Source organism: Vigna unguiculata, chromosome 11, assembly GCF_037176805.1.
Source record: "Vigna unguiculata cultivar grain cowpea cultivar isolate G323 ecotype 2 chromosome 11, ASM3717680v1, whole genome shotgun sequence".
In the NCBI taxonomy this organism is placed as follows: Eukaryota; Viridiplantae; Streptophyta; class Magnoliopsida; order Fabales; family Fabaceae; genus Vigna; species Vigna unguiculata.
The window spans coordinates 2,836,962-2,858,954 of record NC_140802.1 but is presented as its reverse complement, the minus strand read 5'-3'; the positions used below and the strand labels follow the sequence as shown (position 1 = coordinate 2,858,954).

Here is a 21,993-nt window from a genome sequence, read left to right as displayed (position 1 = left end):
ACAATATACAAAACTAAAAAGAAATCTTAATCTAGCTACTTTCACAACATACATAGAAACAAGAAAGTCACCTTCCCTCACAACCGATATACTCATACACCCCTATACACATGAAACTCAAAATCATGATAAAGTATTCTTTCAAAATATTCATCTTTCTAAAAAAACACCCTTTGAAACACTCTCCAAATTAATTATCAATTTCTCAAAAATCTCAATATATTTCAAATAAAAACCCTTTTAAACTTCGAAAGATAATAATCAAACAAAATATAACCACAGTTTAACCTAACTCATCATACGCACATACAAACAAGAAGACAAGAAACAAAAATATTAGATTTCATCTATTATAATTGGCATTATCATGTGTGTTTTTTGTTTTTTATTTTTTATTGATATTTTTATTATTATCTTTTTAAATAATTAAGGGATATTAAATAATTTTGGAAAGATAAGTAATCGGATTTATTTGTTAATATTTTGTACAATAATTGAAAATATCATAAGATTTGAAAAATATATCAAATATATGAAAATTTTAAAGGATCCATGAAGATTATCAACAAAATTGGATAATTTATTTACCTACAAAATCAATTATCAATAAAATTGATTACTTTAATTATAAATTCAAGTACAAATCTTATGTCTAATCTAGTTCTAAAAATCTTTAAATAGAAAGTTCTACAAACTTAAAAATTAATCCCCCATTTAGGGGATAGGGAACTTAACCCTAAGAAAGAAACAACATAGGTTCGTTCCGGAAGAGAAGCTAGAGGAGTTTTATTCTTTTCTAGTATTCAAGATGTACAGGATTAACTAACTCCAATATTCATTGAGGTCAGATATAATGTATTTTTATTTTTTATGATTTTTACTATTCAATATATTTATTTTCCATGCTTTTGTGTTCTATTTTGTTTAACTGTATGATAAATTATTAATTGAATATTTGTAGGTATCTGATTATTGAATTGGAACCTAAATTAGGATAAAAAAACTAATAGATTTAACTTTAGACATAGAGAGGTAATCATTTGTCATTCTAAATATCTAAACTTAATGCAAACTTTTAATAAAAAAATACAAGAAATTAAGATTTTCATTAATAAATTTAGACTTGTCTCTAAACGTATTATCTTGTGGTGTGAATATATAGCAATATCTCTTATATATAACCATAAGAATGTCTCACTATATTTTTAATTGATTTTTTTAGCTTGAATTTAGGTGTGTGATGTCTGAGAAATAATTTGAGTTGAATAACAGAGGATATTGAAAATTAAATGAAATAATATATTTGTTTTCAAAGAGTAATTATTAATGCAACGAGTATGACCTATGCACAATACAAAGATTGAACTTTCAATAAATCTCCTAAAGTGTAGTAAAAAAAAAAAAAAAAACTGGAACATAAACTTCTGCGTATTATCTATAGTTTGAAAATTAAACGAGTAGAAAATTGCAACACAATTTAATAAATATGTGGAAACAAAATCGTGGCCACTCATTCGTTGATGGAAAACAGCTGTGAAGTTTGTGTTGACGGGAAGACTTCTGAAATGCATTATTCATTGATTAAGCTTCACTTTCAAATTACTCATTTCCATTCATATGCATATTCCCTTTTTTCTGTATCCACCTTGTTAGTGTTATAAAGGAGGATTTTACGGGGGAGATAATACCAGTGAGACCTTAGTCTAATCACGTAAGATATTGACATCATTCTCAATCCAAAATCTTAAAGCAATGAATTTATGAGTCTTTATTCTTATATAGTACTTTATTTTCTCATTTCTAATTAATATAAGACTTAAACTCACACTTAAAATCCTAACACACATTTTATTAAATAGCTTTTCATCTATATTATAAACCGACAGATAATTTATATATTAAGATAATTTTGGAGTTTATTTACTGGTTAAAAGCATTTTATTTATATTTTGAAGTAAAATTCTGACAGGGTTCTTGTATTTTGAATAAAAAGTGTTTTTGAGGAAAACTTAATAAATGTTACAGTTTGTGTTGTTCGATAGACTCAACAGTTAGTGGTTGACAGGTGACCTTAAAAGTAAACCATAACTCATAATAAAACACCTTCTTAGCACATCACTGATATCTCTGCACTCACTCATTCAGATCACTCATTTCCATTCATCCACTCCACTTTCAACCATGGCTGCTGAATTGCTTACCGGTGCTCTTGTGTCCTCCTTCGTTCAGATGACTATTGACAATTTGGCTTCTCGTTTTGTCGACACATTTCGTGGAAATAAAAGCCACAAGAAGCAGCTAAGTAACTTGAAGGTGAAGCTCCTAGCCATTGATGTTGTGGCTGATGATGCAGAACAGAAACAGTTCACAAATCCACGTGTCAGAGATTGGCTTCTTGCAGCCAAAGGTGTCATGCTTGATACAGAGGATCTCTTGGAGGAAATAGATCATGCACTCTCCAAAACCCAGGTGGAAGCTGAATCTCAGAGTGCTGCTAAAAAGGTGTGGAATTCTCTCAAATCTTCTTTTGTCCGTTTCTTTGAAAATGAAATTGAATCAAGGATGGAAAATCTCATTGGGAACCTAGAACATCTTGCGACACAAAGCCATGTTTTAGGTTTAAAAAGAGCTGATGATGTTGGGGAGGGATCAAGATCGGGCAGTAAATTACGATCAACATATTTGCCAAACGATAGTGTTATCTATGGCAGAGATGATGACAAAGAATTTGTTTTTAACTGGCTCACATCTCACACTCCCAACAACTTATCTATACTTTCTATTGTGGGAATGGGAGGGGTGGGTAAGACCGCACTTGCCCAACATGTATTCAATGATCCAAGAGTGGATAATGCTGAATTTGATGTCAAAGCTTGGGTTTGTGTTTCAGATGAATTTGATGTTTTCAAGGTATCAAGAGAAATTCTTGAGGATTTTACTGGATCACCTGATGATAGTACTAATACAGAGATTGTTCACAGAAGATTGAAAGAAAATTTGACGGGGAAAAAATTTCTTCTTGTTTTGGATGATGTTTGGAACGAAAACCTAAGTAATTGGGAAGAAGTGCTGAAGCCCCTTGTTTTCGGAGCCCAAGGGAGTAGGATTCTTGTCACTGCACGTAATAAAGATGTTGCTTCTACCATGCGGTCACAAGAACACTCCCTAAAGCAATTACAAGAAGATCATAGCTGGAACTTGTTTGCTAAACATGCATTCCGAGATGATGATACTCAATCAAATCCAGAGTACAGGGAGTTTGGCATGCAAATTGTTAAAAAATGTAAAGGACTACCTCTTGCCTTAAAAACAATGGGAAGCCTATTATATAACAAATCATCTATTTTAGAATGGAAAACTGTGTTCCAAAGCGAAATATGGGAATTTTCAAAAGAGCGTTGTGATATCCTTCCAGCTTTAGCATTGAGCTATATCCATCTTCCTTCCCATCTTAAGGTATGCTTTTCTTATTGTGCCCTTTTCCCCAAGGATTATGAGTTTAAAAGGGAGGATTTGGCTCAGTTGTGGATGACTGAAAATTTCCAACACCGTGCTCAACACAGTGGGACTCCAGAAGAAGTTTGCCAACAATACTTCAATGATTTACTATCAAGATCCTTCTTTCAACAATCTGGTGAAAAGAAAGGAATATTTTTCATGCATGACCTTCTACATGATTTGGCAAAATATGTTGGTGGAAGCCTATACTTCAGGTGGGAAGTTGATCAAACAGAGAAAATAGAAAATGTAAGTCGTCATTTTTCATTTGAACTTGTTGGCATTAGATGTATTGATGAGTTTGAAACGTTATGTAACCCAGAAAGGTTACGTACATTTATGCCAACAGGTAGGAGTATGAATGGTTTGTGTGTTTGGGGTGTTTATATGTCGATACATGAATTGTTCGCCAAGTTTAAGTTCTTACGTATCTTATCTTTGTCTTTTTGTTTTGGCTTGAAAGAGTTACCTAACTCTGTTGGCAATCTTGAACATCTCCGTTCCTTAGACCTTTGTTGTACTGATATAATGAAACTAACTGACAAGATATGCTCACTCTCCCACTTGCAAATACTGAAGTTGAACCACTGCAAAAATTTGGAAGAGTTACCCTTAAATTTGCATCTACTCACCAATTTATGTCGTCTTGAATTTATAGAGACTAAAGTGAGAAAGTTGCCGGAACATTTGGAAAAATTGAAGAATCTTAAAGTAATAACCAATTCTTTTTATGTTGGCCATAACTGGAATTTGGGTATTAAATGGCTAGGAGAGCTCAACAACCTTGATGAAAGCTTATCCATTCTGGAGCTGCAGAATTTTGAGAATCCCTCAGATGCATTAGAAGCCGATTTGAAGAATAAAACATTCATTAAGATGCTAGAGTTGCGATGGAGTCGGGATAGGAACAATATTGATTCAAAGAAAGAAGAGGACGTAATTGAGAATCTGGAACCTCCAAAAAGCTTGAAGAAGTTGTCAATCTTCAGCTATGGTGGCAAACAATTTCCAAATTGGTTACTAGAAAATTCATTGTCGAATATGGTGTTGCTAGAGTTGGGTGAATGTGAATCTTGCCAACGTTTACCTCCGCTTGGTCTTTTGCCATTTTTGAAGGTCTTGAAGATTAGAAAACTTGATGGGATAGTGAGTATTGATGTTGATTTTTATGGGGACAACTTTTCCTCGTTTAAATCCCTTGAAACCTTGGAGTTCTCTGGTATGAGACAATGGGAAAAATGGGAATGTAAAGCTGTGGTAGGTGCTTTTCCACGTTTACAGGATCTCACTATAAGTTCTTGTCCCAAGCTGAAAGGACAGCTGCCAGAAGTTTGTAGGTCTATACACATTACAGACTGCCAACAACTTGATCTCTGGTGAGCTCTAGAAATAAAATTTGAAAACAGTGGAAATCTGCAGTTTGACTGGTCTGATGCCATCCATGAAATGCTCGAAATGAAAGCATTGGATCCACGCTTTTTACCACTTGAAAATTAAACAGTCAATCAGTGATGACTTTGTCTCTCAAAGTACCTTTCCACTACATTTCTTCCCAACACTAAAAGCACCCTTAGGCTCAGTTGGTTCGGTAATCTATAGATGAGTGATGTTGTTTGTTGTAAAGCTTAAATAATTTTCAAGTTTCTAATATACTTTTTATTTTTATTTTTAATGTTTACTAAATTATTTATGTGAATAAAATGCCTAAATTATAAAATTTTGTTTGAACTCTTTTAACTTATACCTTAAATATTTTTAAATTTGTTTTTTAGTCCTTCAACTTATTCTTATCATAATAATTGATATGTTTTTCTTTTTCGTATCATAACTAGGGATGTCAAAAAAATCCATACCCGCAAATAAAATTCGCAACGGGTAGAAAATGGATATTGTAAATGGCTATCCACCGGTATTAGGTACGAGTATTTTTTATACCCACATGTTAATGTGACAGGTACAAATATCATAGCATCCATACCCGTGGATACTTGTACTCACTATACTCTAATCTAAATTAAAAGAAATAAAAAAAACATGATTAAAATATTAACATATTGATTTTGAATGAGTTATTTTTTTATCAATTAGTTTTAAAAAAAAATTGTTTCTTTGTAAACTGTCATTCAACACTATTTAAATGAGTTATTTGACTTTGTTTGAGATGTATGAATGTTAAAGAAACTGTCATTCAACACTATTTAAATGAGTTATTTGACTTTGTTTGAGATGTATGAATGTTATGTATTGTATTTTATTTGAATTTACGATTAAAACATGTTAAATATTTATTTTTATTTTTTTGTAAATATCTGTGGGTACCCGTAGATATATGTAGATATTAAAAAATTATGCAAGTACCCCACAAATATTGATACGGGTATAAGACAAATATTTATTCAACAACGAGTAGGGTATGGGATAGCTACTACCCATACTTTACCTAGCCGTTGCCATCCCTAATAATAATAATAATAATAATAATAATAATAATAATAATAATAATAATAATAATAATAAAATGATATTATATGATCATAAATATTTTATAAAATTGCAACAAATTTTGTATTAATTATATTCTTTTCAAAAGATTTTTTTTTATTATCTCACATTATGTTAACTAGTAACTATTTGTTACAAGTATATTTTATTATTTTACAAGGAATTTTTTGTGACAAATTAAAAAATAATATATAAATAGTGAAAAATGTGTATATATTACTATTAATTACGTTATATCAAAAGTAAATAATTTTATTCCTTTTAACAATTATAATATCACAATTAAAAAATAATATTATATTATTATTAATTTATAAACAATTATTTTGTTAATTATACTCTTATAAAAAAGAAAAGTAATTCTATGCATAATATTTTATATTAATGAACAATCATTTGTGACATTATATATATTTTGTCATTTTTATTGAATTTTTAAATAAATTAAAAAATAGTTGTAAATGATATACAAATAGTGACAAAATTTATATTTATCACAACTAATTACATTTAAAAAAAAGATAAATATTGAATTATTTAATATATTTAAACTTAAATCTATAATAATATATTTAATATATTTTATCACAAATAAATATATAATACTAAAAAAATATTATTAACACAAATATTTTAGTTTTATAATAATCAATAATTTATTATTAGTAATATATAAACATTATTTTATAAATATTTAATATATGCTATGTTAATTAAATATTTTCATGAAAAGTGAAACATTTTTTTAAAATATATTTGACATATTTTTAGTTTTTGTAATATAATTATTGTGACATTTTTTTAATTTTGTCACTGTTGTTATAAATAGTAATTGTGACAAATAAAAAGTTAATCATAAATAAAATATAAATATATATAGTGATAAAATTTATATTTGTTACTATATTTTTGTCACAAAAACTCATTTGTTGTAGTGAATTGACTTAATGTAAGTGATTATTAAAATGGATGTTTCAACTGAACTTAGACATGAGTAGTAAAATTAATACAAAACACACAATGAATTCAAATGAAAATGTTTAATTTAATAAGTAACTAACTTTAAAACAAAAAAAAAAAAATTACATGTTTAAAGTAAAGATCAATTGACAAAAGGGACTACAAATTTATTTAAATGTGACATTAATCTAAATGAAATTCCAAAGTCTTTACAACGTAAAATGTATTATTGAAAGGAAAAATCTGAACTGGCTCATGTATATATTTGTTTTCACATATCCTGGACAAACAACACTGATGCAGAATGATGGGTACTTCTTCAACAATAAATCTATTAATTGAATCATATAGTTATATATCTGATTGCAAACACAATGACAACAAATGACAATGATATTTTCAAAAGTTAAGCATTCAATTTGGTGGTACAATTGAGCTAACAAAGTGAGTGACAAAAGTTGATTGGTGGTATCAGTTCATCCCATTCACATCCCTCCCTCTTCCCATGAAACATTTACTTCAATTTTTTAGATTTTAATGATTTTTTTTAATACACTAATAAAGTTATAATATATTACTTAATGACGAACAAAATATTAAACTAATAATAATAAAATTTTAAAATAGATCTTGTATCTTTTGAACTTCAATATATGTTGGATGATGATAAAAAAAATTCCATGACAATCACATTAAATTTTTATATTATAGTAAATAAAATTTGTTAATACAATTATATTGACAAAAGTACAGTATGAAGCAAAATGAGTTAAAAGATAAAAAATAATTATATCAAATATATCAAAATAGTATTTTACATAATAAAAATAAACAGCAAATAAAAATATTAAACAATGTGTGTTTTATAAATAATCTGAGAGACTATTGAATGAAATCACACAAAGAAAAATAAATATATAAATAAATGTATCAACATAGTCAATGATTAAGAAATAACGAAAATTGTTGTAGTGAAATAAAAAAGTTATTCAAATGAAAGAAAAATTAATAATAATAGAGGAAATAAGATAAATTTTATGTATTACCTAGTCATTAAAATGTTATAATACTAAACACTTAAATTGAGAGGATTAAACATTCTCATGTCACGTGATAGAAAAATATACAATAAATAAATAAATAAAGTGTAAAGAAGATTGACATGAAGATTGTTAAAATGTGTAAAGGACTACCACTTGAAACAATGGGAAGTCTATTATACAACAAATCATCCGTTTCTGAATGGGAAACCTTGTTCCAAAGCGAAATATGAGAATTTTCTAAAGAGCATTGTGATATTATCCCTGCTTTAGCATTGAGCTATATCCACCTTCCTTCTCATCTGAAGGCTTGCTTTGCTTATTGTGCCTTGTTCCCCAAGGATTATGAGTTTAAGAAGGAGCATTTGATACAATTGTGGATGATCGAAAATCTCGTACGTTTTCGTCAACATAGTAAGACTCTAGAAGAAGTTTGTCAACAATACTTCAATGATCTACTATCGAGGTCCTTCTTCCAACAATAAGGTGAAAAGGTAGAAGTATTTGTGATGCATGACCTTCTAAATGATTTGGCAAAATATGTCGGTGGAGACATATACTTTAGGTGGGAAGTTGATCAAGTCGAAAAGATACAAAATGTAACTCGTCATTTCTCCATTGAACTTGGTGACAACAAATATTTTGATGGGTTTGGAACTTTATGTAACGCAGAAAGGTTACGTACATTTATGCCAACAAGTAAAAGAGTGAACGATTTTAGCTATCGCTGGCATTGCTATATGTCAATACATGAATTGTTTTCCAAGTTTAAGTTCTTACGAATCTTATCTCTATCTTATTGTTCTGACATTATAGTGGTACCTGACTCTGTTGGCAATCTTGGACAACTCCGTTTGTTAGACCTCTCTGGTACTGCCATAAGAAAACTATCTGAAAAGATATGTTCACTATCCTACTTGCAAATCCTGAAGTTGAACTACTGTACACATTTGCAGGAGCTACCCTCAAATTTGCATTTACTAACCAATTTGTGTCGGCTTGAATTTATATATACTAAAGTGAGAAAGGTGCCACCACATTTGGGAACGCTGAAGAATCTTAAAGTAGTAATGAATTCCTTTAATGTTGGCCATAGCCGGGAGTTCGGTATTCAACAGCTAGGAGAACTCAACTTTGATGGAAGTCTATCAATTGGAGAGTTGCAGAATATTGAGAATTCTCTAGATGCATTAGAAGCAGATTTGAAGAATAAAACATGCCTTGTGAAGCTAAAGTTGCGATGGGATCGAGGAGGAATGGGAATTCTATTGATTCAAGAAAAGAAGGGGAGGTAATTGAGAATCTGCAACCTCCCAAAAACATAAAGAAGTTGTCAATCTTTAGCTATGGTGGCAAACATTTTCCAAATTGGTTCCTGGAAAATTCATTGTGGAATATGGTGTCCCTAGTGTTGGATGAATGTGAATCTTGCCAACATTTACCACCCGTTGGAATTTTGCCATTTCTCAAGGTCTTGAAGATTATAAAACTTGATGGGATAGTGAGTATTGATGCTACTTTTCATGGGAACAACTCTTGTTCATTTAAATCCCTGGAAAAGATGATTTTCTCCAATATGAGACAATGGGAAAAATGGGAATGCCAAGCTGTCATAGGTGCTTTTCCATGTCTTCAAAGTCTTTCCATAAAAAATTGTCCCAATCTGAAAGGACAACTGCCAGATCAACTTGTTGTTCCTTTGAAAACACTACAAATTACTAACTGTGAACAACTTGAAGCTTATGCTCCAAGGGGTCTACATCTTGAACTACAAGGATGTGGAAAGGTTTTGTTTGATTGGGCAACAATGAAAAGATTCAAACTGGGTGGGCACAACATGGAAGCATCATTGATGGAAATGGTTGGGCATATCATACCTCACAATTCTATTGAGCACTTGGAGATTCATTCATACAATTTGAGCGATTGTCCAATCAATGATGATTCTATCTCTCTATGGACTTTTCCACTACATTTCTTTTCAACACTTAGGATGGTTGTTCTCAGACGGTTTGGTAATCTACATATGATTTCACAAGATCACACTAATAATCATCTCCTGGATCTGACCATCAAAGAGTGCTCTAAATTTGAATCATTGCCTGCAAATATGCATATGCTGCTTCCATCTCTCACGAGGCTATGCATATATGATTGTCCAAGACTTGAGACATTCCCTGACGGAGGTTTGCAATCAAAACTAAATTTCATGAAACTCAAGAATTGCTCCAGACTTGTTGGCTCATTGAAAGGAGCTTTCGGAGACAATCCTTCTCTAAAAAGCTTGTGGATTGAAAAACTGGATGCAAAATCTTTTCCTGATGAAGATATGCTTCCACTCTCTCTTACTTCTCTAACCATATCTAATTGTCCAAATCTAGAAAAACTTGATTACAAGGGTCTCTATCAACTCTCATCTCTCAAAAGCCTGAGTCTTTGTCACTGCCCAAACCTCCAACGCTTACCAGAGGAGGGTCTTCCCAAATCAATTTCAGGTCTTGAAATAGACGATTGTCCTTTGCTCGAACAAAGTTGCCAGAGATCAGGAGGCGAAGACTGGGAAAAGATTGCTCACATTCAAAAATTGTATATAGGAGAGTGATGTTGTTTCTCTGTATGAATGTGTGTATGACGTTAGGTTATTTATTGTTGGATCAAACATTCTACGTCAGTGTTTTGGCTACCTCAACCGAAGATACTATGAACTGAACTATCTTCTTTTCAAACTGTGTTCATTACTGAAGACTATTTTCTCTAAGTGTGGATTGCTATGTTTTCATCAAACAGAAGCCTTGTTTTCTCTTTTATATTCCATTGGTAAACCCAAGAAAGGTACCTTCCTTTCACTCCCCCAACCATCCTCCATTCGATTATTGTATCACAAGGTTCATTTTTTTTTCTGAGGGCAAACTGATATAGAAACTATTGACCTGCATACCTTCCTTTTATTTGGTTGAATGATGTTCTTCTTTTGTATCAGCTAAATAGTTTGTTGAGTCAGTAAATTCTGCACATTTCAATTTGGAAAGGCTATTTGCTAGATGCCAATCTTCAAACATGTTGAACACACTACAGAATACTTGGCATAGACTGGTATTATGGTGTGTAATGTTTTCTTTTGCCAATGATAATGATGGAGATTTATTGGATGAACTTGGGAAGAAACGTGGGTAAATATACAGTAAATGATTTGTGTTTGTTATTTAAGCTAGAAGAAGTAATTTCAAAGTATGGTTTAAGTTGTTGTTTGAGGGTTTAGAGTGTAATGTAATATATTTCTCTTAATGACAGAGACGGTCAAAGTCTGGACCCTAAGCATTTCACACAATATAAAATATTATTCACATGAAATATCTAAACTGTTAATTATAATTCTTCAAACATTACATACAAAAATTGGGAAAAGATTGTTCACATTCATAGTGTGGAGGCTTCATCTCAGGTTCCTTCGTTGATGGCACCTTTTGGGTATATGCTTGTCTCATATCCTCTTTGATAGGTGGAATATAACTTGAAGGAAGGCCATAAGGTGGAAATGTTTGGATCATCTGATCTCTTGGCTGATGTGGTGGAGCTGAAGTTTCCTCATTATTTTGTAATGCTTTTAGGGCCCCCAAGATCTGACTCATTTGTTCTTTCAATTGCTCGACATCAGCTTTCACCACTTCTTGAGTCTCTCTCATATTCTCCATGATCTTAACAAGTCCTTCAAGGTGCCGCGAGTTTCATTTTATTAGGATGAACTAATGAATGCAAGAATAAATGCATGTAATGCAAGGCCTAACCATGCCTATGCAAATGGTATCAACATATGAATGCATTATGCTAGATGAAGTGAGGATGCATGCTATGGATTAAAAGACTATTTACATGCTACTATGAACAAAGATAAGTGAATGCAACGCAAGTTTGTGCCCCACGAGGCACTTATTCACTTTGGATGCCAATGTGATTAAAGAGCACCATGCATGATATGCAATTAAGTGACAAAATGAAATGCATGTTTACGCCTCAAGAGACACTTATTTTCATGAGATGTGATGTATGATATAAAAATGTTATACATGATATGCTATTAAAATAATGAGATGCATGATTGTACCTCGACATGCACTTATTCACATGTATATTATGCACACGAAAAGGTGAGGATTAAAACAAGCAATCTCCCTTTGTGCCTTAGGAAAGATTTGGCGCTTAAGGTCTAAGGTGAAGTACATGCGCTCACTAGGGTGGTTTCCTAAACTTAAGGAATAATGGTCACTAGAGCTATGGTCCACTTCATGATATTCCCCACAACAGTTGGTATACAACAAGGAGTGAGAGTACCAAGGAAGCAAGCAAACTCTAGCTGGAGTTCTCGCAATGACCACTTGGGAAGTTCATCCACTATGACACTGCTACACAAGCCCCTCTAATTCTAAGTTACACAGACCCGGGTATAGGGCCCAACTCATGATATGCAATATGTGTGTGTGAAGGGAAGATGATGCATACCCAAACCCCCACCTACAAAACAACTAGAAAATTTCCCAAGCAAATATAGAGCAATTTCAAAATATATATCAAAACAAGCAAAGTAATTCACACACAATTAATCCAAAAAGCAAATATATACAAACACATATAAAGACAAGAATACACAAATGAAAGAAAGGGGGAAAGAAAACATTAGGAAAATCACATCAAGTTTGCATATCTAATTAAATGGCTCGACTCTCTAGACTCCCCAGTGGAGTCGCCATCTGTCGTAACCGGAATCGCGACGGGACGACGAACCAAAAAAGAAAACGAGTTTGAAAAAGATATTTGGAGTCGCCACCATAGTTATTCTGGAAAACTATGGAAAACCATAAAGATAAGACAAGTCTGCGAAAAACCAGATTTTGGATCCGGGAGTCGGTTACGCGTAGGGAAGGTGTTAGCACCCTACAGCGCCCGCCCAAGGGCGGTACCTTTAATTAAAAATGCAAAGTTGATGTGGTTTTCAAAATATTAATTTTCCCCAAAAATAATAAGACAAAAATGCTAAAAAGAAACAAAAATATTTTTTTTTAATTATTTGGGCCCGACAAGGATTGACCTTGGTCCTACGTATTCTCATTCAAAATGAGAAATCAGGGTTACGTAGTTCTTTAAAAGATATTTGGAAAACTATTTGAGAAAAATGATTTGATTTTTTTGGAGGTGAACTTGACAAGGACTGGCCTTTCTCCTACATTTCTCACGGTGAAGAATCAAGGATCACGCAGTTCTTAAAAAACTTATTTGTTTGAAAATGTCAATGTTTTTATATTTTGAAATTTTATATTTTTTTTTGGTATTTTTGAATTACTTGAAAATATGTGTCACACGACGCGAGCGGTCAGACAAACACTAAAGGGGAAAGAAAATTATTTTAGTATTTTTTAAATTATTTGGAAGAAAGTGTCACACGACGCGAGCGGTCGGACAGACACAATTAAAAAGAAAGAGAACATTTTTTGATTTTTTCTATATTTGTAATTTTTATAATTTTCAAATATATTTGTTTTTTTTAAATAAATAAATCAAATGATGAAATTATTTAAGAAGGATAAAACTAGAAAACAAAATATAGGGTACATGAGTAATTAGTGGGGGTACACAAAGTAAACACAACAACAGACCCAATAACAATAGACAAAGATAGGGTGTAATTAGTAGGGGTACATGAGTAATTAGTGAGGGTACACAAAATTTTTATTTTTTACCCGGACGAAATTGAGTGTTGACAACATGGTAAACCATATGTTCAGTGTCAAATACAATGTTTTTAATCTGATCAAACTCATTAACAATGTGTACCAGAACAACTCTTGATACAACACCCACAAAATAAATTTTCTTAGTAAGGTTTTAACGAGACACATTCTTTTATCAATGGACACCTAAAAGTGTTATGAATTAATGGATTCCATTAATTTGATACAACTATCCATATGATTAATATGATTGAATGATTTGTTAGAATTACTCATATGATTATGAGTTAAATATTTATATTAAGTATCTGATTTATATCCTTTATGAGTTACATCTTGTATCTTTAAATAAGAGTCTTCTAATCATAATAAGATACACAAAAAAGTTACTCTCCATTATGTCTTACTTTCATTTTTCTTTATATTATTACCTTTATTTTATAATATAAAATATTTTTATTTTATTTGAAGGAGAATAAAAGTTTTTAAATTATTTAATATAATGTCATTACTTATCATATTATTTTACATTCAATTAAGGTCAATCACTACTTTGTAATTTTATTTTTAAAATAAAATACATTTCAAAAAAATATATATTTAAATTATATTGGTTTCGGTTCTTAAATAATTTAATAGAATTGAGTATACCTGAACAAAAATAAATTATATTTTATTTCTTCAAACATACTGTAATTTATAGTATAAATTGTCATTGATAATGAGTTTTTGATACTATTATCAAAATTTACATAAAAAAAAGACTTAGTATAAGATTTGAATTCTAAATTTTAAGTATGAATTAAATTATATTATTTTTGGCTTAAGCCTGCCATGATATATAGGTTTAATTTGTCTAAGAACATAATAAGATTAACCATAATTTTTTTAAAATTAATAGCAAAAATAATATTATAAACTAAAAATTACCATCATTTAAGCCTTAAATTATTTTACGTGGAAGTAGATTTTAACACTTTATACAATACAAAGTGATAAATCACAATTTAAAATATCCGCTATTGAGTTTGCTTTTCATATATATTTCACTTATTTAATTTTTTTCATTATAATTCATTTTTTGTGAAAGAGTTCTGAGAAATATATATATATATATATATATATATATATATATATATATATATATATATAGGATATATATATATATATAGGAAAAAAAAGTGTTAAGAATTTATTATAAATTTGTTATAAACTTTAAATTAATGAGAGCATTGTCGCGGGGAGAAAAACACACGACCACCCCAACTCAACTGAACCTCTTCTCTCTCCCGCCGCCGAAGCTGCAACACACCACTGTCGGCGATTAGGTTTTCAGTTTAACCAGCATGGGCACAAAAAATGATACAGGTTATGTGATTTTTTTTTTCCCTTTCGGCTTTATTATTATTTTTTTTAATGCCTCAGTTATTGATTTTCTTTGGTTTAGCAGAGACGAATTTGGATGTAGAGAACAGTGTAAGACGAAGAAGCAGAAATAAATCCATGCCTGAGAGTGGAGCGCGAGAGCATAAGGAACAATTGCAGAAACTTTCAGAGAAGGTTGGGTTTGTCGCTTTGGTGTTTCTAAGAACATTTTATAAGTATTAGATGTGTGGTCTAGCTTTATTTATTTTCAAATGGCGCTTTGAAATTTCAATCAGGAGTAAGGTCTCTTTATTTTTTTCTTATGAGTTTTGTAGTTTTTCTATTCGTTATCTTTGGTTCTTGAAGTTTATTCGAGAGATTGGACACGTGGGCAGTCACTTGTACCGTATTTGGATGGGATGGAATGAAAAAGAAGACAGAGACAAGAAAATGTTTACATTTGTGGAACTGGAAATAGTGTTTGATTTTGTTATTTGGCTACATTATACCGGTAATGTTATTAACAGCTTTTCAATTTCAGGACCCAGAATTTTACGAGTTCTTGAAAGAGAATGACGAGGAGTTGCTTCAATTCAGTGATGATGATCTAGATGTGAGTGTGTTTTTTTAGACTTTTTTTTTTGTTCATTCTTTTTGCTACACCATGCATAAACTACAATGGATACGACGTCGGAGAAATATTACTAGTTCTTATTTCATGTGATTATCAGCATGTAATCTGTTTCAATGCCTTCCTTGATGTTGGCAATCTTTTTTTTTTTTATCAGAATGCCGAGGTTATCTTTCTGTTGTATTTTTTTTATTATTCTATAATTGTTTTCTTTCAGGAGTTTATCTTATCCTTTATTTTGTTCTTCTCAAATTTTGAAAAAAATGATTATTTTGGGTGTTAAACAAACATGGGTTTTATTTCAGAGACATCTTTATGGAACTGTGACACTACACAAGGAAATATAAATTTAATTTGGTTTATCTCATAGTGTGGCACTAGCCCATCAATCATTGCAAACTTAAAATTCCCCTACTCAGTTATTTTTCTCATTTAGACTAATAGATTCTTTAGATTATGGTGATGTTTCTCCTATTCGATTTTGAGAAATCACCTGGCTAGGGCAAGGTCTTCATATTTCTTTCACTAATGACTTAGTTCTGTCTAGTTTTACTAGAATCTTATGATCTATCCTCTAATCAAGATAGGAAAGTTTGGATGATATTTTTGTAGGTTTCTTTCTTTTAGACTATTGGGTTTTGTGAGCACACTTGGTAAGGGTCTTTGATGTTTAGAGTATTTTTCACTAAAAACTTCTTATTGGGTTTTGCGAGCATATTTGGTCAGGGTCTTGATGTTTAGAGTATTTTCACTCAAAAAGCTACAATCCATTCTAGTTTTACTTGAATTTATGATTTATCCTTTAACCAAGATAGCAAACTTCTTATGAGGCTTCCTTTGTGTTTTCTGGTGAATCTGTCGTAGAAGAATGTCCATATTTTCTAGGTTATGCCTTTGCCCTATTATATTATTGAATTTATGTTCATGATCTCTTTGATGCATAATTCTATTATTTCAACGGAATCTCTTTTACTATCCCTATTCTTTATGATGATATGCACCACCACCACCACTGTCATATTTTTTCTAAAAGTATTGGTTTTGGTTTTGTGTACTTTGCTTATTTATATATAATAATACTAAATAGCTTAATCTGATATTTTCTTAGTATTAAGAACTATGTAACTGTTTTTCTTCTTTTATCCAGGATGATGTGGAAACTGACATAGAAGATGAAGATCTAAAGCTAGATGAGGAGGCTAGTGAGGATGAGATTCAAGAGAAGGAACAAAAGTCATCTAAGGAAGTTATAACTACTTCTATGGTTGATTTGTGGTGCAAATCAATTCATGAAAATGGGAGCTTAAGTGCACTGCGTTCCCTGCTGAGGGCTTTCAGGACGGCATGCCACTATGGTGACGATGGGGGGAATGAATCTATGACAAAGCTTAGTGTAATATCTAGCGCTGTATTCAACAAAATAATGTTGACTGTACTTAATGAAATGGATGGAATACTGAGAAAATTGTTCAAGCTTCCTGCTTCTGGTGGAAAGAAAGAGAACATAACAGAGTTAATGGCCACAAAACATTGGAATAGTTATGGCCATTTAGTGAAGTCTTACCTTGGAAATGCTCTCCATGTTTTGAACCAGATGACTGACACAGAAATGATATCATTTACTTTACGTAGGCTGAAATACTCTTTATTGTTTTTGGCTGCTGTTCCTTCACTCCTAAGGAAATACATTAAGGTATCAGTAAAGTAACCCATTGTTTGAAATCTGTATGTTGCACATATCTTCTGATACATATTGATCCTCTAGTCCTCTACTGTAATTTTTATTATAGCTTGGCTAGATAGCAGCAATAATCTAAAACATTCTTTCTTTATTTTCCTTTGTCTCCCTCCAAATGTTTATTTACTTTCTAGGACATGTAACTTAATTTTTCCAATGATTTTATTTACTAACTTTCATAATGATTTCATCAGGTGGTCCTTCATTTCTGGGGTACTGGCGGAGGTGCCCTTCCTGTTGTTTCATTTCTGTTTATGAGAGATCTATGTATCCGAATTGGATCTGGCTGCATAGATGAATGTTTCAAAGGAATATATAAAGCTTATGTGTTGAATTGCCACTTTGTAAATGCTGTGAAACTTAAACATATCCGTTTTCTTGGCAATTGTGTAATTGAACTTCTTGGTGTTGATCTTGCCACTGCGTATCAACATGCCTTCGTTTACATTCGACAGCTGGCTATGATATTAAGGGATGCACTTAATGCAAAAACTAAGGTGCTGTTTTATTTGTCCAGTGCGTGTTATTTGCTTATTAGGCACTGTAAGAAGGGCCTGTTACCATTTTCTTAAATTTGAATTTATATTTATCCTAACAAACTGGTTATATTTGGATTTTAGATACTGTCACTTTGATAGAAATTTGAGTATTATTGAATGCCTAAGTCCCATATTAAGTAATATGAGATATTATGAGGCATATTTACGTGTTTGGTTCTCCCTCTTTAGCAACTATCTTTTAAAGGGTTGAGTTTCTCAAGTGTTATATGACACACAGTACAGTATTTAAGTGCTTAGTTCTCTCCTTAACAGCCCACTCTTAAAGAGTGGATTCCCCTAATGCTTGGGTGTTTATCACACATCTTAGTTCTTATAGTTGTTACAAGATTGACATTATTTCGTATTTTCTGTTCTTTGTGGCATTATCTGGTTCCTTAACCTTACATGTTATACCTTTCAATTTCTATTATATGTCTTCTACAGTTACAAGGCATTCTTGATAAGTGTTGAAAAAGTAGAGTCAAGAACAAGGGTGATATATTGTTGTAGTTAGGGATTGAGAAAATATAGAAAGAACATAAAATTCTGTGGCTTACGCGTATTAGAGTAAAGGGAAGAACATAAAATTCTGTATTTGTCTTTCATGTTTCAGCCACCCCTCAATCAAGATACAATCAATACCTATAAACAATCACTGATTCACTGTTGAATTTTGGGGTAGCACTATCTTAAATCATTAGGCCTTTATTGGTATTCGTTTGATTGGAGCCTTTCATAAACTGCAACATTTGTTTGTGCTGGCACTGCTTAATTTATGGTCCTTATTTTGCTCTTTCCCTGAATGCATTGTTTAGGAATCTTTTCGCAAGGTTTATGAGTGGAAATTCATCAATTGTCTTGAACTTTGGACCGGTGCTATCTGTGCCTACAGTTCAGAATCTGACTTTAAGCAACTTGCATATCCATTGACCCAAATAATTTCTGGAGTCGCCCGTCTGGTTCCCACAGCCAGGTATTTTCCCCTTAGGTTGAGATGTGTAAGAATGTTGAACCAGATTGCAGCTTCTACACATTCCTTTGTACCAGTGTCTATGCTCCTTTTAGACATGCTGGAAATGAAAGAATTGAATAGACCCCCAACTGGAGGTGTTGGCAAAGCTGTTGACTTACGCAGTATATTGAAGGTATTCATAACATGAATGAATTTCAACGTGAACTTTTTGAGATCCACCTAAACTTAGAGGAATTCTTCTGTATTAGGTTAACAAGCTGACCCTAAAGACACGAGCATTTCAAGAGGCATGTGTTATTTCTGTGGTTGAAGAGCTAGCTGAACACTTGGCACAGTGGAGTTATTCCGTTGCATTCATGGAATTGTCTTTTATTCCACTTGTGAGACTGCGTAGCTTTTGCAAATTAACCAAAGTAGAGAGGTTTCGAAAAGAAATGAGGCAGCTTATACGCCAGGTATTTCTATTAAGATGGTAAAAAAATGCAAGGGTGATACTTAGATTTACTTGTATATTTTATCATTGGCTTGGCATGCAGCAGCACTCAGCATCCATTTCTAATTATGCATCGTTCTACATTCAGATTGAAGCAAGTTCTAATCATGTGAATGAGAAGCGAATGTCAATTTCCTTTTTACCAAATGACCCTGCAGCAGCATCTTTTCTCGAGGTAGAACAACTTATCTTTATTTCTGTGGAATGTGAGTTTTGTGACAGTTTGTATGTCCCTAATTTTGGATTAACGAGTCAGTGCATAACACTGAATTCAGATATCATATTTTCGCCAAATTTATACAGCAAGATGTATTTGTACTATTTCAAATGTTCTTTAGTTACTTTGGAAATAGATAATGAACCTAGTAATACGTACTCCACTAAATAGTCTGTACATTGAACCTATCTGTACAGTGGGTTGATCTTATTTCATTCATTTCTTTACTTAAACTTTTCTCACTTCTCTCTTACTCTCCCTTATGAACTAACGTTCACAAGAACTGGGTCTCTTTTAGCTGGTCAGCATCTTGTTTATTGCTGTTATAACTAAATTTTAGTGAAGTGACATGGCATGTTTGCCTTTTTTATGCAGTCTATGTATACGGCGATTCACATGCAAATGGAGTTATTTTCTTTTCCTTTATATTTTTATATCAAGTGTTCCTGGTTTATCTTTGCTCTTATTTCAAACCTCGGCATGACTGTACTTGATGTTACTGTTATTTTGTTTGAGGATTGAAAAGAGTGATTTTTTTTTTATCTGCTGAAAAGAGTTAAATTGATGATCATGTTAGGATGAAAAAAAGTTAGCTTCAAGTGCTCTGTCAAAGTACGTCCTAACACTCCGCCAGAGAGCAGAACAGAAAAACAATTCATTAATGGAATCCAGGTTTGATCTTTGAAGTCAAGTTCAATTGTATGCATTACTATATCGAACCGGTAATCATGGCTAGGATAGAGTTTTCTAACACAAATTGAGATTTTCCAGTGTGCTCGTGGGAGAAGAATCCTCTAAATTTGGGAATGAAATATCAGAGAGTGATGAAGAGGATGCAAGAAAGAATGAGGAGGGTGCTGCGGTCTTTAGTTCATCGTGGTTACCCGGAAATGAATCTAAGTATGATTATCCTTTCCTTTTTTTCTTTTTCAGTAAACCAAGTTGCTCATTGTTTCAGTATTATTTCATGCATTGACATTGGCGTAAGTTTCTTTGTTGTACTTCTGTCTGAGCGTGCTTCGCTTTCAGGACAAAACAACAACCTGAAGAAACAAAAAGAAAGAGGAAAAAACAGCAGAAAGAGAAAGCCATTGATGACGATGTTGTGGAGGACTTGGTACTTAGTTCGGATGAAGATATGCCTTCAAGCCACACCCCTTCTGCTGGGAAAAATGTTGATGCAGATAATTTACCTTCAAAAAGAAAACCCAAGCAGAAGCACAGAACAAAAAGGTTGAAAATAAATTAGTCTCACTTGGAGAGGAAGTGTAGCTTAGGTAGCAAAAGATTCGGGATTCGTAGGAAAATGTTAGAAAATTTTTGATAGTTTTAAAATTTTTTCATTTGGTTGTGATTGGAAAATGATTTTGTGGACAAACTGTGACCTGGCCCTACTTGTAAAATCTTCTGGTGCCATGGTTGGAGCAAAATGGCAAAACCATTCAATATTTTTTAGTGTAATTTATAGATATCTGAGTTGGACATTGAACAAGAGTTTGAATTATTGATCTTTTTTTACTTTACTTTATTATATTTTGGGAATTAAACACATTGACAAAAATATTTTTAAACTATTCATTTTAAAATCATAAATTATGATTTAAAATCTTCATAAATATACATATTAATCACTTTTTTCAGCTTAAGACAAGAATGTTTGAGATACCACTTTAACTGGTGACCACATCAACTTATATTTTATATATATATATATATATATATATATATATATATATATATATATATATATATATATATATATATATGTAATTCTAACTTATTCAATCTTCATTATTGGTGTTTATGTTTTCAATGTTACAATAATCTACATTGTGAGCAATGGAAATACCACTTTGTGTTTTTATGAAAAACTATAGGTGTTATAACTGGCTGGGAGGGAGTGACAACTAAATTACAGTATAAGATAAGTAAGCTTTTTTTCTTCCTGTAACTATCAAATAGGCTTCATCAAATTTTCACGATATAAACTTTTTTGAAATAGGCCTCATTACAATTTGTCCACATTTATTTTATTTATAAACATTGAATAAATGTTATAAGATTATAACAATTTAACAGAGTCCAACACTAAAATTGATTCACAGAATAGTTTCAATGAAAAAACTACAACACAAAAAATAAGGAACTTGATTAGAAAGTAACAATTTCTATTAAGTGATAATCCACGTTTATAAAAAAATAAATTATGAATGTATTTATAATAGATATATAAACATATAATTAGTACAAAAAGAATATTAAATTATTATCTACACAGATATAAAATATAAATTAAGTACATTTTCTTCTTGTA

At 31.7% G+C, this 21,993-nt stretch overlaps 3 protein-coding genes across 4 annotated transcripts in view; all 3 read left to right on the top strand.

Moving 5' to 3' along the window:
* The window catches only part of LOC114169604 (putative disease resistance RPP13-like protein 1), a 75,541-nt gene that overhangs the window by 46,344 nt on the left and 7,204 nt on the right, over positions 1–21,993 (top strand). The gene's annotated exons all lie outside the window — the stretch shown is intronic.
* Positions 2,123–10,629, top strand: LOC146880842 (putative disease resistance RPP13-like protein 1). 2 transcript variants are annotated; one of them, XM_085669157.1, is made up of 3 exons: positions 2,123–4,814; positions 9,438–9,693; positions 9,895–10,629. In XM_085669157.1, exons 1-3 carry the CDS (start codon positions 2,182–2,184, stop codon positions 10,600–10,602), a joined length of 3,597 nt encoding a protein of 1,198 aa, XP_085525283.1. In that variant the 5' UTR covers positions 2,123–2,181; the 3' UTR covers positions 10,603–10,629. The 2 variants fall into 2 exon arrangements, with proteins under 2 accessions (XP_085525283.1, XP_085525282.1); XM_085669156.1 differs by having other exon boundaries at positions 9,438–10,629.
* LOC146880841 (nucleolar complex-associated protein 2-like) lies at positions 14,937–21,171 on the top strand. Its single transcript, XM_085669158.1, has 11 exons — positions 14,937–15,091; positions 15,174–15,283; positions 15,630–15,701; positions 16,867–17,412; positions 17,652–17,954; positions 18,812–19,141; positions 19,218–19,424; positions 19,551–19,637; positions 20,257–20,351; positions 20,451–20,579; positions 20,709–21,171. Exons 1-11 carry the CDS (start codon positions 15,070–15,072, stop codon positions 20,926–20,928), a joined length of 2,121 nt encoding a protein of 706 aa, XP_085525284.1. The 5' UTR covers positions 14,937–15,069; the 3' UTR covers positions 20,929–21,171.